The sequence below is a fragment of the Myotis daubentonii genome, chromosome 13 (genome assembly GCF_963259705.1).
Source record: "Myotis daubentonii chromosome 13, mMyoDau2.1, whole genome shotgun sequence".
In the NCBI taxonomy this organism is placed as follows: domain Eukaryota; kingdom Metazoa; phylum Chordata; class Mammalia; order Chiroptera; family Vespertilionidae; genus Myotis; species Myotis daubentonii.
The window spans coordinates 19,869,999-19,886,624 of NC_081852.1; the positions used below are offsets into that span (position 1 = coordinate 19,869,999).

At 39.9% G+C, this 16,626-nt stretch overlaps 1 protein-coding gene across 1 annotated transcript in view; it reads left to right on the top strand.

The window, feature by feature from the left end:
* Positions 1-16,626, top strand: part of CFAP70 (cilia and flagella associated protein 70) — a 110,113-nt gene that overhangs the window by 22,450 nt on the left and 71,037 nt on the right. Inside the window, 2 exon segments of the mRNA XM_059662396.1 lie at positions 8,344-8,526; positions 9,804-9,898. Coding sequence (XP_059518379.1) covers positions 8,344-8,526; positions 9,804-9,898 — 278 coding nt within the window.

The following is a 16,626-nucleotide window of genomic DNA, read 5'->3' on the forward strand; positions in this document are numbered from 1 at the left end:
CATTTCAAACGGGCCGGATCCGGCCCGCGGGCCGTAGTTTGCCCACGGCTGCACTAGGGGGTAGGGGCCGGAGGCATGTCAAGGGTGGGGGGGGGGGGGAAAGGAGACATATGTAATACTCTTTGTAATACTTCAAGCAATAAAAATTATTTAAAAAAACAAAACAAAAACAAAAACAAAAACAACTTTCCCTTAATTCCAGATTATTTTCTTAGTCCAAATTTCTATAGAATAATGGTATATGGGTCTTTTGAGGCTCTTGATAGAGATTTCCAAACTGCTCACTAAAAGGGAGTAATTAGTTAATACTCCCACTTGTTGTATTGCCACTTTAAATTTTCAGTACAGACCCATCAGTAGATGAATGGATTAGAAAACTGTGGTACATCTACAGGATAGAATATTATGCTGCTGTAAAAAAGAAGGAACTCTTACCATTTGCAATGGCATGGATGGAACTGGAGAGCATTATGCTAAGTGAAATAAGCCAGTCAATGAAGGAAAAATACCACATGATCTCACTCATTCATGGATAATAAAGACCATTATAAACGTATGAACAAAAATAGATACAGAGGCAGAGCTGCCTCAAACAGACTGTCAAACTGCAGCGGGAAGGCCGGGGAGGGTAGGGGGACAGAAGGGGGGGTAAGAGATCAACTGAAGGATTATATGCATGCATATAAGCATAACCAATGGACATAAGACACTGGGGGGTAGGGGAGGCCAGGGGATTGTCAAGGGTGTGGGGAAAAAGGAGACATATGTAATACTCTTTGTAATACTTTAAGCAATAAAACTAAAAAAAAAAAATTTTTTTCAGTACAGTACCCTCCAATTCCTCTTCAGTATTTTACATCCTATGCACAAGGTTCCACTTTCTCCACATCCTTGCTAACGCTTATTTTCTGTTTTTTTTTTTTTTTTTTTTTTTTTTAATAAAAGACAACATCACAGGTGTGAGGTGGCATCTCCTTATGGTTTTGATTAGCATTTTTAAATGACTAATGATTTTGAACATCTTTTCATGTGCTTATTGGCCATTTGTATTTTTTTGGTAGTGGTGGTGGTGGTGGTGGGGATATATATTCAAGTCTTTGCCCATTCTTGAATCATTTTTGTTCTTGTTGAGTCTTTGGAGTTCTCTGTATATTTTAACTATTAATCCCTTATCAGGTATGTAATTTGCAAATATTTTCTCCTACTCTATGGGTTATCTTTTTTACTCTGTTGTATCTTTTTTATTTTATTAAACATATTGGGGTGACATTGGTTAATAGGGTCATATAGGTTTCAAGTGTACATTTCTATAATACATGCTCTGCATATTGCATTATGCGCCCACCAGCCAAAATCAGGTCATCTTCTGTCACCATATATTTGACTCCTTTACTTTTATTACCCCCTCACCCTCTTCCCTCTGGTAGCCACCATACTGTGGTCTTTCTGTGTCTATGAGTTTCAGTTTTATATCCCACCTATGAATGAAATCATATGGTTCTTAGCTTTTTCTGACTGTCTTATTTTGTTTAACACATATTCTCAAGGTCCATCCATGTTGCAACACGCAGTATTTCATCCTATGGCTGAGTAGTATTCCATAGTATACATGTACCATATCTTCTTTATTCAATTGTCTATTGAAGGACACTTTGTCTACATGTCTTAGTCACTGTGACTAATACTGCAGTTAACATAAAGGTATGTAAATCTTTGCAAATAAACGTTTTCTAGTTTTTTGGGTAGATACCCAGAAGAGGTATTCCTGGGTCATATGGTAACTCTATTTTTAATTTTTTGAGGAACCACCATACTGTTTTTCATAGTGATTGTACTAGTTTACATTCCCACCAGCAGTGAGTGAGGGTTCCTTTTTCTCCACAACCTCTCCAACACTTGTTATTACCTGTGTTGTTGATAATAGCCATTCTAACAGATGTGAGGTAGTATTTCATTGTAGTTTTGATTTGTGTATTCCTAACTAGAGGCCCAGTGTATGAAATTTGTGCACTTGGGGGGGGGGGTCCCTCAGGTCGGCCTGCACCCTCCTCTTGCAGTCCAAGAGCCCTTAGGGGATGTCCGACTGCTGCCGAGGCAGGAGAGGCTGCCACCACCACCACTGTGCTAGCCAGGCATGAACCTGGCTTCTGGCTGAGCAGCACTCCCCCTGTGGGAGCGTACTGACCACCAGGGGCCAGCTCCTGCATTGAGCATCTGCCCCCTGGTGGTCAGTATGTGTCATAGTGACCAGTCATTTCCAGTCGTTCTGCTGTTAGGGTCAATTTGCATATTTTTATTATATAGGATAGAGGCATGGTGCGTGGGTGGGGGCTGGCTGATTTGCCCTGAAGGATGTCCTGGATCAGGGTGGGGGTCCTGCTGGGGTGCCTGGCCAGCCTGGGTGAGGGTTTGAGGGCCATTTCCAGGCTGGCCACACCCCCTTCAGGGTGGGGGTTCCCACTGAGGTGCCTGGACAGCCTGGGTGAGGGGCTGATGGCTGTTTGCAGGCTGGCCACAGCCCCTTCAGGGAGGGGGGGTCCCGCTGGAGTGCCTTGCCAGCCTGGGTGAGGGGCTGATGGCTGTTTGCAGGCTGGCCACAGCCCCTTCGGGGGGGGGGGGGTAGGGGTCCCGCTGGAGTGCCTGGCCAGCCTGGGTGAGGAGCTGAGGGCCATTTTCAGGTTGGCCACAGCTCCTTCAGGGTGGTGGGCCCTACTGGGGTGCCTGGCCAGACTGGGTGAGGGGCTGATGGCCGTTTTCAGGTTGGCCACGGCCACGGGCTGGAAGCAGGTATCTGGGATTTATTTATCTTCTATAACTGAAACTTTGTAGCCTTGAGCAGAGCTCAGGGCTGGCAGGGCAGGCGGGAAGCTTGGCTTCCTCCATTGCCAGGGTAACCCAAGCCTCCTGCTTGCTTCAGCTCTGTGGCCGTTGCCATCTTAGTTGGGTTAATTTGCATATCCACTCCTGATTGGCTTGTGGGTGTGGCTTATGGGTATAGTGGAGGTATGGTCAATTTGCATGTTTCTCTTTTATTAGATTAGATAGCTAGTGAAGTTGAACATCTTTTCATATATCTGATGGCTATTTTGTATGTCTTCTTGGGAGAGGTGTCTGTTCAGGTCCTCTGTCCATTTTTTAATTGGATAGTTTGTTTGGTGATGAGTTGTATGAATTCTTTATATATTTTAGACATTAACCCCCTGTCTGAGCTGTTGTTTGCAAATATAATCTCCCAGTTGGTTTATTTTGCTGTGCAGAAGCTTTTTAATTTGATATAGTTCCATTCATTTATTGTTGCCTTTACTTCCCTTGCTTTTGGGGTCAAATTAATAAAATGTTCTCTATGACCAAGGTCTATAAGTTTAGTACCTATGTTTTCTTCTATGTGCTTTATTATTCAGGTGTTATATTTAGGTCTTTGACCATTTTGAGTTAATTTTTGTGTATGGTGACAAGTAGCAGTTTAGTTTCATTCTTTTACATGTAGCTGTCCAATTTCCCCAGCACCATTTATTGAAGAGGCGTTCTTTTCTCTATTATATATTTTTGGCTCCTTTGTCAAAAATTACTTGACCAAATACATGTGGGTTTATTTCTGGGCTCTCAATTCTATTCCATTGGTCTGTATGACTGCTTCTCTGTCAATACCAGGTTGGGTTTTTGTTGTTGTTTGTTTGTTTGTTTGTTTGTTTTTACACCAAGCAACCTATATGGCTGTTGCTTCAATACCAAGCTGTTTTAATTACTGTTGCTTTGTAGTATAATTTGAAGTCAAGTAGTGTGATACCTGTGGCTTAGTTCTTTTTTCTCAGGATTGCTTTGGCTAATCAGGGTTTTTTGAGGTTCCATACAATCTGATGATTTTTTGTTCTATTTCTCTAAAAAATAACATTGGGATTTTTATGGGAATTGCATTAAATCTGTTGCAATGTGCCCTGACCAGTTTGGCTCAGTGGATAGAGCATCGGCCTGCGGACTGAAGGGTCCCAGGTTCGATTCCGGTCAGGGGCATGTACTTTGGTTGCAGGCACATCCCAGTGGGGAGTGTGCAGCAGGCAGCTGATCAATGTTTCTAACTCTCTATCCCTCTCCCTTCTTCTCTATAAAAAATCAATAAAATATATTTTAAAAAATCTGTTGCAATGTTTAACTATATTGATTCTTCCAATTCATGAACACAGAATGTCTTTCCATTTCATTGTGTCTTTTTAGTATATAGGTTCTTCACATCCTTTATTAAGTATATTGCTAGGTATTTTATTCTGTTGGTTGCAATTGCAAAAGAAAATGTTTGGTTTTTTTTCCTGAAGTTTCATTGTTAGTATATAGAAAAACAGTGAATTTTTGTACATTGATTTTGCATCCTGCAAGTTTATTGTTTCTTATAGTTTTTGGTGGAGTCTTTAGAATTTTACATATACAGAATCATGTCATCTGCAAAAAATAACACTTTTATTTAGTCTTTCCTAATTTGGATGCCTTTTATTTCTTTCTCTTACCTGATTGCTCTGGCTAGGACTTCCAGAAGTATCTTGAATAAGAATAGTGAGAGTGAACATCCTTGTTTTGTTCCTGATCTTAGAGGAAAAGCTTTCAGTTTTTCACCATTGAGTATGATATTGGCTGAGGGTTTGTCACATATAGCCTTTATCATGTTGAGGTACTTTTCTTCTATGCCTATTTTATTGAGTGTTTTAATCATAAATGGATGTTTTATCTTATCAAATGCTTTTTCTGCATCTATTGATAAGATAATATGATTTTATCCTTTGTTTTATTAATGTGGTATATTACATTGTTCTATTTGCATATGTTGAACCATCCTTGTGCCTCTGGAATGAACCCCTCCTGATCGTGATGTATTATATTTTTAGTGAATTGTTGTATTCGAATTGTTAGTATTGTGTTTAAGATTTTTGCATGTATAGTCATCAGAGATATTGGTCTGTAGTTTTCTTTTTTAGTGTTATTCTTACCAGGTTTTGGTATCAGGGTTATGATAGCCTCATAAAATGTTGGGAAGTTTTGCCTCTCCAAATTTTTTGGAAGAGTTTGAGAAGGATAGGTGTCAAATCTTCTTTGAATATTTGGTAGAATTCACTAGTGGAACCATATGGTCCTGGACTTTTATTTTTTGAAAATAAAAGGGAGGTATTTGATGGTTGTTTTAATTTTCTCACTGTTTATCAGTCTATTTCAATTTTCCATTTCTTCATGAGTCAGTCTAGGAAGTTTATAGATTTCTAGAAACTTATCTATGTCTTCTAGGTTTTTGAATTTGGTGGCATATAATCTTTCATGGTATTCTAGTATGATTCTTTGTATATCAGTGATGTCTGTGTTAACTTCTCCTTTTCACTTTCAGTTTTGTTTATATGAGTCTTTTCTCTTTTTTCCTAGTGAGTCTAGCCAGGGGTTTATCAATTTTATTAATCTTCTCTTTTTAAAATATATTTTTATTGATTTCAGAGAAAGGGAGAGAGACACAGAAATATCAATGATGAGAAAGAATCATCAATGGGCTGACTCCTGCATGCCCCCTACTGGGGATCAAGCCTGCAACCCAGGCATGTGCCCTGACTGAAATAAAATTATGACCTCCTGGTTCATAGGTTGATGCTCAACCACTGAGACACATCAGCCAGGCTAATTTTTTCAAAGAACCAGTTTTTTATTGTATTAACTTTTTTTGGCATAGTCTTTTTGTTCTCTATTTCATTCAGTTCTGCTCTAATTTTTATTACTTCCTTTCTTCTGTTGACTTTGGGTTCCTTTTGTTCTTTTTCTAGTACTTTAACATGTAATGTTAGGTTGTTTACAGGATATTTTTCATTTTCTTTCCAAGCTGCCTCGCTACCTTGGTTATTCATGGTATTTGAAGGATTCCTTCTCTGTCTAGGCATCAATGTGTGAGTGGCATTTCTCTAGTAGATTAATACAAAGAGGTCTTTATATTCTTTTCAGGTAGATGACCTTGAACCACAAGCATTTTTAGCTCGTGAAATCCTAGTGCTAACCCCAAGTTTCTGGCTGCCATCAGCTTCTTTGTTGTTTTGCCCTCCCAGTAACGGTGACATTGTGTCCTCCGTGGGGTCCCCCCTCTGCCCCAATCCTGAGATGGGTCATAGAGTGCACCCTTTGCTCAGGGAGAAATGTGATTCTATAATACTGGTTCTCAGATTTACAGATAATGTGCTCCATAACCCAAAACCAAGGACAAAGGGAGGCAAACTCTGGGAGGTTAAGATGAGGTAGTCAGACTTTGTGGCTTTGTTTCTGTGTCTGAATTGCTGATGGCCTAACAACTGTGGCTGCACTCCTGTGCCTTGCCCAGGTCTCTCTGTCCAACTGCAGATCATACTGCTCACTTCTGCAGGAGTGCTCACTGAGTCTCTTTGCTCCTCCTGGCTGAAGGGAGTGTGAGCCATGACTGGATTCCTCTCCTCTCTAGACAGAGCCCCACCATGAGCTCCCAGCTGCCAACTACATTCCTAGCTTGTAACAGCTCCTCTCCCTTTTCACCTCCCCCTTTTGCTCCACTTGCCCACCTCTAGGTATTTCAATGCATGAATTTTCCAGGTGTATTTGTACATTGAGCAGGGAATCCTTTGTTGAGTAATAGCTGTTCAAACTGTTGAAACTTCAAGGGGAGAGGCCAAGGGGATCTCTCACACTGCCATTCTTCTGACATCACCCCAGTATCTTTTGATCTACAAAAGATTTTAATTTTGATGAAGTGCAGTTTGTCCATGTTTTCTTTTGTTGTTCATAACCAATCAATCATTGTTAAACCCAATGTCATGAATCTTCCCCACTCTCTTTTCTTCTAAGAGTTGTATAGTTTAGTGTTAGGCCTTTGATTCATTTTGAGTTAATTTTTCTATGTGATGTAAGGTAAGGGTCCAACTTCATTCTTTTGCATGTGGATAACTAGTTTCTTAGCACTATTTGTTGAAAAGACTGTTGTTCTGTACCCATTGAATGGTCTTGGCACCATTAATTTTATAATTTTTGCCAATATTTATATTGTTTTTATAGAGGAGCAGGTTTTTAGAAGTCCTTACTCTGCCATTCCAGAAATGTCCCTTCTTCACAAACATTTTTAAACTTAAAATAAAGAACTAGAATAGCTGAGTAATAGGGTACGCCAATTTTAAATTTTACTAGATACTACAAACTTTCCATAGTTCCATCAACTATATATAAAAATACCATTCCCTTAACAATATTTATACTTGATATTTTCAGGCTTTGACTTTGCCAATGTATGGTTTAAAATGGTATGTCATTGTTTTAATGTGCATTTCACTTACTATTAATGATATCTAACATGTTTTTATTTAAATGTTATATTTTCTAATTTTTCTTTCTATAAATTTTTTATTTACATCTTTACCAGTTTCCTATTGCAAATATATTTTAGATAAATTATAAATATGGAAGTGCCTATATTTTAGGTCTTTGTCAAATTTGTTTTTTAAAAGATAATTTTTAAAAAGCTAAATCATAACCCTTATATAAGTATAAAATGACAAAAAGGGTTTAAATCAGTTTAAAGGAGAATCTGAAGAAATGACCCATAGGTAAGCAATCAGGACTGTTGAAATGAAGTTTTTTTTTCTTTATTGATTGTTAGAGAGGAAGGAAGAGGGATAGAGAGAAACATCATTGATCAGCTGCCTCCTGCACACCCCCTACTGGGGATTGAGCCTGCAACCCAGGCATGTGCCCTGATGGAGAATCGAACCTCTTGGTTCCTGAACAACACTGGGTGGGTGAAATGAATCTGCTAATAATTCAAACCTTGTTATCAGCCACAGGACAATAATCAGTTACATCTCCACTGGACAAAGTACTTTGCATATCTATAGACAAGAATATTTTGGGTTATCATAAATTTTTAATAAATTACAGAATTATAAAATAGCACAAAGACAATGAAGGGCACAGGCGCTTCTACAGAATCAGATAATCACAGAAGGGTCTGTTAGATAATACCCAGCATTGCATTGAAGACACTTCAGGCCCTGACTAGTGTGGTTAGATGGTTAGAGCGGCGACCTGCACACCAAATGGGTTTGATTTCTGGTCAAGGGCAGGTACCTGGGTTGCAGATTCAATCCCTGGCCCTGATCAGGGCTCTTGAGGGCGTTAACCAATTGATGTGTCTGCCTCACATTGATGTTTCTGTGTCTCTCCCCATCCCTTCCACGTTCTCTAAAAATCAGTGGAAAAAATATCCTTGGGTAAGGATTAACAAAAACAATAATATGACATTTCATTAATCCATTTTGTCCATTTCAAAGTCTTTTACAAAATCTCCTGATGTATTTATTTCTGCAGAAAGACTATCCTATTTTCTTCAAGAATGGAACTCTGAAGCTTGGAGGGGAAAGAGAACCTACTCCCCGGCCCAAAAAATGGCCTATTGCCAACATTCTGGCTCCAGGAGCTAATAACATTCCTGATGCATTCATTGTTGGTGGGCCCTACGAGGAAGAAGATGGAGAACTCAACCACCCTGAGGTGAAGGAGTTATTCAGCTTTTCTGTGATAAATTCAGTGTGACATAAGATAAAATATTTTGTGAATCACTATAATTTATTTGCATTATTACCTGTTAAAATGGAACAATTATATGCCAATAATACAGTTTTCACCCTCGCCTCTTTGGCTCAGGTAGAGTTTCTGTCTTTGAACTAAAGGGTCACGGGTTCAAGTCCAATCAATGGCACATACCTCGATTGCAGGCTCTATCCCCAGTCCCTGGGAGACAACCAGTCGGTGTCTCTCTCATACCGATGTTTCTCTCTCTCTCTGTCCCACCCCCTCCCTTCCACACTCTCTAAAAATCAATGGAAAAATATCCTCAGGTGTGGATTAACAACAACAAAAATAATAGTTATCTAATTCTGATTTAAAAGTCTCCTGACATCCTCAATCCAGCAAACAAAATAATTGAATTAATTCAAATTTACCCTTTATTTTGTTTTATATTTATTTATTTTTGAGTAGGTAATAATACAGTCACAGGGAGAAATAAAAAAATTAAGAAATATGCTGTTAAAGTCTCCCTCCTTCCTCCTAATTCCTTCCCAGATCACCACCCAGTAGCCACCTTTTTATAGTTTCTTTCAGTTTCAGTGATATAATTTGTAAGATGGGGATGGTTGAATTACTTTTCAATCTGACACTAAATATTTTAAATAATAGAGATAAGGCTAAAATATTTGAAAAACATTCTGCAGTGTCTTTTCTCATTATTGTGATTATTGGAAATTCATATTGTTCTTAGATTTATATTTTCATTTAGAACAGATATTTTATTTTAGATATTTAGATTTTATGTTATATTTTAGTTTAAATCATTAATTCTCAAACCTCGTTGCTCATTTGAATCACCTGGAAAGCTTTTAAAACAATAACAATGGCCAAGCCTTAACCCAGATCAATTACATAAGAATTTACTTTTAATATAATACCAATGTCCAGATGTTGATTATTTTTTTAAAGACACTCCCGAATAATTCTAACATGCATTCAGGGTTGAGAATCACTGATTGAGGTTATGTGAATTAGTACTGGATCGCTATAAGGATAATATAAGTAATTTATGTACTGTAGTAATAAAGCGCCCTAAAATTTAAGGTTGTGTAGTATCTACAGTTGTAGGTGTACTTATGGTAATAGTTGTAGTAGTGATAAAAGTACTGTGATCAAATTACCTAAAAGAATGCCCCACTAATTGAGCAAGATGAAACCATGGCACATTGGGAGAACAAAAGTCTCTTATTATTTTACAGGACAGGGAAATGAGGATCCAATCAGAGTGCTTAAAGAAAAGGATTACTTGGGACTTGGAAAGTCGTTGCTATCTTGATCCTCCTGCAGTGGTCAGGTAGGAAGAGGCGGGGAATCTAAACAGCAAAGACTGTAGGTGGGAAGAAATGTTGCTTTTGTTAGCTTTATCTACATTTGAGTTAAGGTGAACTGAGACTCTTTCATCGCATCTGCTAATAACAGAGGCTTCTAGTGATGGTAAATTAACCAAGGTAGGTTCTTATCTCCCTTTCAGATAAAAGAACTTCAGAGTTGGTATGTATGGTGCCTCCTCAGTGTTAAGAGGTATCTAAGCTCAATGTGTCTTTTTGCTCTACCTTCCTTGACATGTGCCTTCCCTCCACAAGGTTGTCTCATGGTCCAGAATGGCTGTGAGAGTTCCAATCTACACATTCACATTCCTGGCAGAAAGTTGGAAGAAGAGGGTAGTGCTTATAGATTAAAAAAAAAAAGGACACATGCTGGCTGTCTTAGCCCCTCTTATGGAGTCTTCCTGGAATCTGACAACCTCTGTTTATTTCTCATTGGTCAACTCTATATGCAAAAGAGGCTGGAAAATATGTTTTTGTTGGATACATTGTTGTCCAGATTAAATCAGGATTTAGATACTAAAAACACTATTGATATTGTATGGGTAACTATTAGTCTCTGACCTGGCAATCAGGGGAAGATGAGAAATAGAGAATTATCAATATATTTATAATCTGAATGTACAACTATTTTATTTTCAATTAATAGATTATTTTTAGAATTAATTGAGCAGATATTTTGGAGAGTTCCAGTGTACCTCTAGTTCCCCACTTGATCAAATGTATAACTAAATATACATGATGGATTTGATTTGCTGATATTTTGTTAAGACAACACTGTTGCTCATTACTTTGAACAAATAATTATCAACTTGATCAATTAAAAATTAAAAATAAAATAAAAAGAAATAGACCTGGCTGGTGTTGCTCAGTGGTTGGAGCATCGGCCTGTGCACCGAAGGGTTGCAGGTCTGATCCCCAGCCCCTGTTGGGGGTGCATGCAGGAGGAAGCCAATCTATGTGTCTCTCTCACATCTATGTTTCTTTTTCTATTTCTCTCTCTTTTTCTTCCTCCATCCCTCCCTCATTCCCCCCTCCTCTCTCTAAAAACATCAATGGAAAATATATCCTCAGGTGAGGCTGAAAAATAAATAAAAATAAATAAAAAATTTCACCTTTATTTCATTCTTTGATTCTTTTCCTTTCTTTATATAGATTCAAATTTCTGACCCATCATTTTTCTTATCTCTGAATACTTGTAGCATTTCTTGTAAGGCAGGTCTACTGGCCACAAATTCCCTCCATTTTTGTTTGAGAAAATCTTTATTCTTGATTTTTTCTTCACTTTTGGAGGATAATTCCACTGGATACAGAATTCTAGGATGGTGGTTTGTCTTTTTCAATACTTTAAATATTTCACTCTGCTCTCTTCTTACTTGCATGGATTCTGAAGAGGAGTCCAATGTAGTTCTTATCTTTGTTCCTCTATAGGAAAGGTGTCTCTCCTCCCCCCTTTCCCACTCTGGCTTCTTTCAAGATTTTTACTCTCTCTTTGGTTTTCTACGGTTTGAATAATATATACCTAGGTGTAGATTTTTTAGCATTTATTATGCTTGGTGTTCTCTGAGCTTCCTGGATCTGTGGTTTGGTGTCTGCCATTACTTTGGTAAAATTCTTAGCCATTGTGACCTCAAATATATCTTTTGCTCCTTTCTCTCTTTCTGGTATATCTGTTGCATCTTTTGTAATTGTCCCATAGTTCTTAGATATTCTGTTATGATTTTTTTCAATTGTTTCCCTTCCCACTTCAGTTTGGGAAGTTTTTATTGACATATCTTCAAGCTAACTAATTCTTTCCTCAGTTATATCCAGTCTATTGATAAACCCATCAAATGAATTCTTTATATTTGTTGCAGTGTTTTTTATTTCTAGCATTTTCTTTTGATTCTTTCATAGAGTTTCCAATCTCTCTCTGCTTACATTACCCATCTATTCTTGCATGTTGTCCGCTTTTCCCATTAGAAGCCTTAACATGTTAATCATAGTCATTTTAAATTCCCTATCTGTATCATAATTCCAAGATCTGTGTCATAACTGAGAATAGTTCTTATGCCAGCTTTATCTCTTAAAACTGTATTTTTCTTGCCTTTTAGGATTCCATGTAATTTTTAATTTATTTTTTTTAAAGTTTATGAACATGATAATTTATTAATGACAGCACTCTTTTTGTTTTGTTTTTATAAATCTCTATTGTTGAAAGTATTACATATGTCTCCTTTTTGCCCTCATTGACCTCCTCCAGCCCCCCACCACCACCACTCCAGGCCTTACCACCCTATTGCTTGTTTTCATGGGTTATGCATATATGCATGCAAGGTCTTTGATTGATTACTTCCCACCCACCCACCCTCCCAGATACCTCACTCTGTTCCATGCTTCTATGTCTCTGGATCCACTACATTCATCAGTTTATTTTGTTAATTAGATTCCACATATGAGTGAGATCATGTGATACTTGTCTTTCTCTGAAGGACTTATTTCACTTAACATGATACTCTCCAGGTCCCTCCATGCTGTCTCAGAGGGTAAGAGATTCTTCTCCTTTCCTGCTGCATCGTATTCCATGGTATTAATGTACCACTGCTTTTTTATCTACTCATCTACTGATGGGCACTTGGGTTGTTTCCAGATCTTAACTATTATAGATTATGCTGCTATGAACATAGGAGCATACATTCTTTCTGATTGGTGTTTCGGGTTTCTTGGGATATATTCCTAGAAGTAGGGTCATTGGGTCAAATGGCAGATCCATATTTAATTATCAACACTAATAAAAGAGAAAAATGGTAATTGGCGTACGAGCTACCCTTTTCATTGGCTAATCAGGGCTATATGCAAATTAACTGCCAACTAAGATTGGCAGTTAACTGCCAACTAAGATTGGCAGTTAACTGCCAACAAGATGGCGGTTAATTTGCATATGTAGGCACAATGCAGGGAGGCGAAAGGGAAAGCAGGAAGAAGCCCCCTGCCACTGACAGTGATCGGAAACCCAGGGGGGGAGCTAAGAGCTGGGGGGCAGGGCAGAGGCGGCCCCAGGGCCACCTTTGCCCTGCCCCCCAGCCATGATCGGAGAATCAGGCGCCTTTGCCGCCCTGGCCAGTGATAGCAGGAAGTAGGGTGGAGCCAGCGATGGGAGCTGGGCATGGTCGAAGCTGGCAGTCCCGGGAGCTAGGGGTCCCTTGCCTGGTCCTGAAGCGGAGCCCACGATCGCGGGGCCGCTGCAGCTGCGGGTCCCCGCTGCCCGGGCTGGACGCCTAGGCCACAGGCATTAGGCCTGGGCAGGGGCGGAGCCTGCAACCGCGGGGATCTGGGGGTCCCCTGCCCAGGCCTGACACCTCTGCCGGAGGCCTCAGGCCTGGTCAAGGGGCCGGTCCGGTGATTGGTGATCGGAGGGTGATGAGGGTCAACTCCTCTGGCCGAGGCATCAGGCCTGGGTGGGGGGCGGAGCCGGGGATTGGGGGGATATGATGGTCCCCTTGCCCAGGCCTGAAGCCTGGGTCAGAGGCGTCAGGCTTGGGCGGGGGGTGGAGCAAGTGATCAGAGGGAGATGGGGGTCCCCTGCCCAGGCATGATTCCTGGGCCAGAGGCCTCAGGCCTGGGCGGGGGCCAGAGCCAGTGATCAGGGGGAGATGGGGGTCCCCTGTCCAAGCCTGACACCTCTGGCGGAGGCGTCAGGCCTGGGCAAGGGGCCGATCCTGTGATTGGAGGGTTATGGGGGTCAACGCCTGAGGGCTCCCAGTATGTGAGAGGGGGGCAGGCTGGGCTGAGGGACACCCCCCCCCCCCACACCCAGTGCATGAATTTCGTGCACCGGGCCCCTAGTGTGTGTGTGTATATATATATATTTTTTTTTTTAATTGATTTTTTACAGAGAGGAAGGGAGAGGGTTAGAGAGTTAGAAACATCAATGAGAGGGAAACATTGATCAGTTGCCTCCTGCACATCCCCTACTGAGGATGTGCCTGCAACCAAGGTACATGCCCTTGACCAGAATCGAACCTGGGACCCTTGAGTCCGCAGGCCAACACTCTATCCACTGAGCCAAACCAGTTAGGGCAATTTTTTTGAAAAAATATATTTTTATTGATTTCAGAAAGGAAGGAAGAGGGAGAGAGAAATTGAAACATCAGTGATGAGAATCATTAATTGGCTGCCTCCTGCACACCCCCCACTGGGGACCAAGCCCACAACCCAGGCATGTGCCCTTGGCTGGAATTGAACCTGGGACCCTTCAGTCCCCAGGCAGATGCTCTATTCACTGAGCCAAACCAGCCAGGGCCATATTTAATTTTTTTTTTCTTATTCTGATTTTATATATTTGTGTCCTCTCTCTTTTTTCTTTTTCTTTTCTTTTTTTTTTATTTATTGGTTAAAGTATTACAAAGGGTATTACATATGTGTCCATTTTATCCCCCCACCCTAGACAGTCCCCTAGCCTCCCCTATCCCCCAGTGTCTTATGTCCATTGGTTATGCTTATATGCATGCATACAAGTCCTTTAGTTGATCTCTTACCCCCCTACCTCCTGCCCCCCAGCCCTCCCCGGCCTTCCCGCTGCAGTTTGACAATCTGTTTGAGGCAGCTCTGCCTCTGTGTCTATTATTGTTCAAAAGTTTATAATGGTCTCAATTATCCATGAATGAGTGAGATCATGTGGTATTTTTCCTTCATTGACTGGCTTATTTCACTTAGCATAATGCTCTCCAGTTCCATCCATGACATTGCAAATGGTAAGAGTTCCTTCCTTTTTAGAGCAGCATAGTATTCCATCGTGTAGATGTATCACAGTTTTCTAATCCACTCATCTGCTGATGGGCACTTAGGCTGTTTCCAAATCTTAGCTATGGTGAATTGTGCTGCTATGAACATAGGGGTGCATATATCCTTTCTGATTGGTGTTTCTGGTTTCTTGGGATATATTCCTAGAAGTGGGATCACAGGGTCAAATGGGAGTTCCATTTTCAGTTTTTTAAGGAAACTCCATACTGTCTTCCATAGTGGCTGCACCAGTCTGCATTCCCACCAGCAGTGCACAAGTGTTCCTTTTTCTCCACATCCTCTCCAGCACTTGTTGTTTGTTGATTTGTTGATGATAGCCAGTCTGACAGGTGTGAGATGGTACCTCATTGTTGTTTTGATTTGCATCTCTCGGATGATTAGTGACTTTGAGCATGTTTTCATATGTCTCATGGCTTTCTGAATGTCCTCTTTTGAAAGGTGTCTATTTAGGTCCTTTGCCCATTTTTTGATTGGATTGTTTATCTTCCTTTTGTTAAGTTGTATGAGTTCCCTATAAATTTTGGAGATTAGGCCCTTATCAGATATGACATTGGCAAATATGTTTTCCCACACAGTGGGTTTTCTCGTTGTTTTGTTGATGGTTTCTTTTGCTCTGCAGAATCTTTTTATTTTGATGTAGTCCCATTTGTTCATTTTTTTCTTTAGTTTCAAGTGCCCTAGGAGCTGTATCAGTGAAGAAATTGCTTCGGCATATGTCTGGGATTTTGTTGCCTTTGGATTCTTCTAGAATTTTTATGGTTTCCTGTCGTACATTTAAGTCCTTTATCCATTTTGAGTTTATTTTTGTGTATGGTGTAAGTTGGTGGTCTAGTTTCATTTTCTTGCATATATCTGTCCAATTTTCCCAGCACCATTTATTGAAGAGACTATCTTGGCTCCATTGTATGTTCTTGCCTCCTTTGTCAAATATTAATTGAGCATATTGGTTTGGGCCGATTTCTGGGCTCTCTATTCTATTCCATTGATCTATATGCCTATTCTTGTGCCAGTACCAGGCAGTTTTGAGAACAGTGGCTTTGTAATACAACTTGATATCTGGTATTGAGATCCCACCTACTTTGTTCTTTTTCAGGATTGCTGCAGCTATTCGGGGTCTTTTTTTATTCCAGATGAATTTTTGGAGAGTTCGTTCTAGATCTCTGAAGTATGCCGTTGGTATTTTAATGGGAAGTGCGTTGAATTTATAGATTGCTTTGGGTAGTATGGACATTTTAATGATGTTGATTCTACCAATCCATGAACACGGTATGTTCTTCCATCTGTTTATGTCTTCCTCTATATCTTTTTTCAATGTCCTGTAGTTTTCTGAGTAGAGGTCTTTTACCTCTTTAGTTAAGTTTATTCCTAGGTAGCTTAATTTTTTTGGTGCGATGGTAAACGGGATTGTTTTTATAATCTCTCTTTCTGAAAGTTCACTATTGGTGTATAGAAATGCCTCAGATTTCTTGGGATTAATTTTGTATCCTGCTACATTGCCAAATTCATGTATTAAGTCTAGTAGCTTTTTGGTGGAGTCTCTAGGGTTTTGTATGTATAATATCATGTCGTCTGCAAATAAGGACAGTTTTACTTCCTCTTTTCCAATTTGGATGCCTTTTATTTCTTCTTCTTGCCGAATTGCAATGGCTAACACTTCCAGTACTATGTTGAACAGGAGTGGAGAGAGTGGGCATCCCTGTCTTGTTCCTGTTCTTAGGGGAAATGGTGTTAGTTTTTGTCCATTGAGTATGATGTTGGCTGTGGGCCTGTCATATATGGCTTTTATTATGTTGAGGTATGATCCTTCTACTCCCACCTTGCTGAGAGTTTTTATCAAAAATGGGTGTTGAATTTTGTCAAATGCTTTTTCTGCATCAATTGATATGACCATGTGGTTTTTTTCTTTGAATTTGTT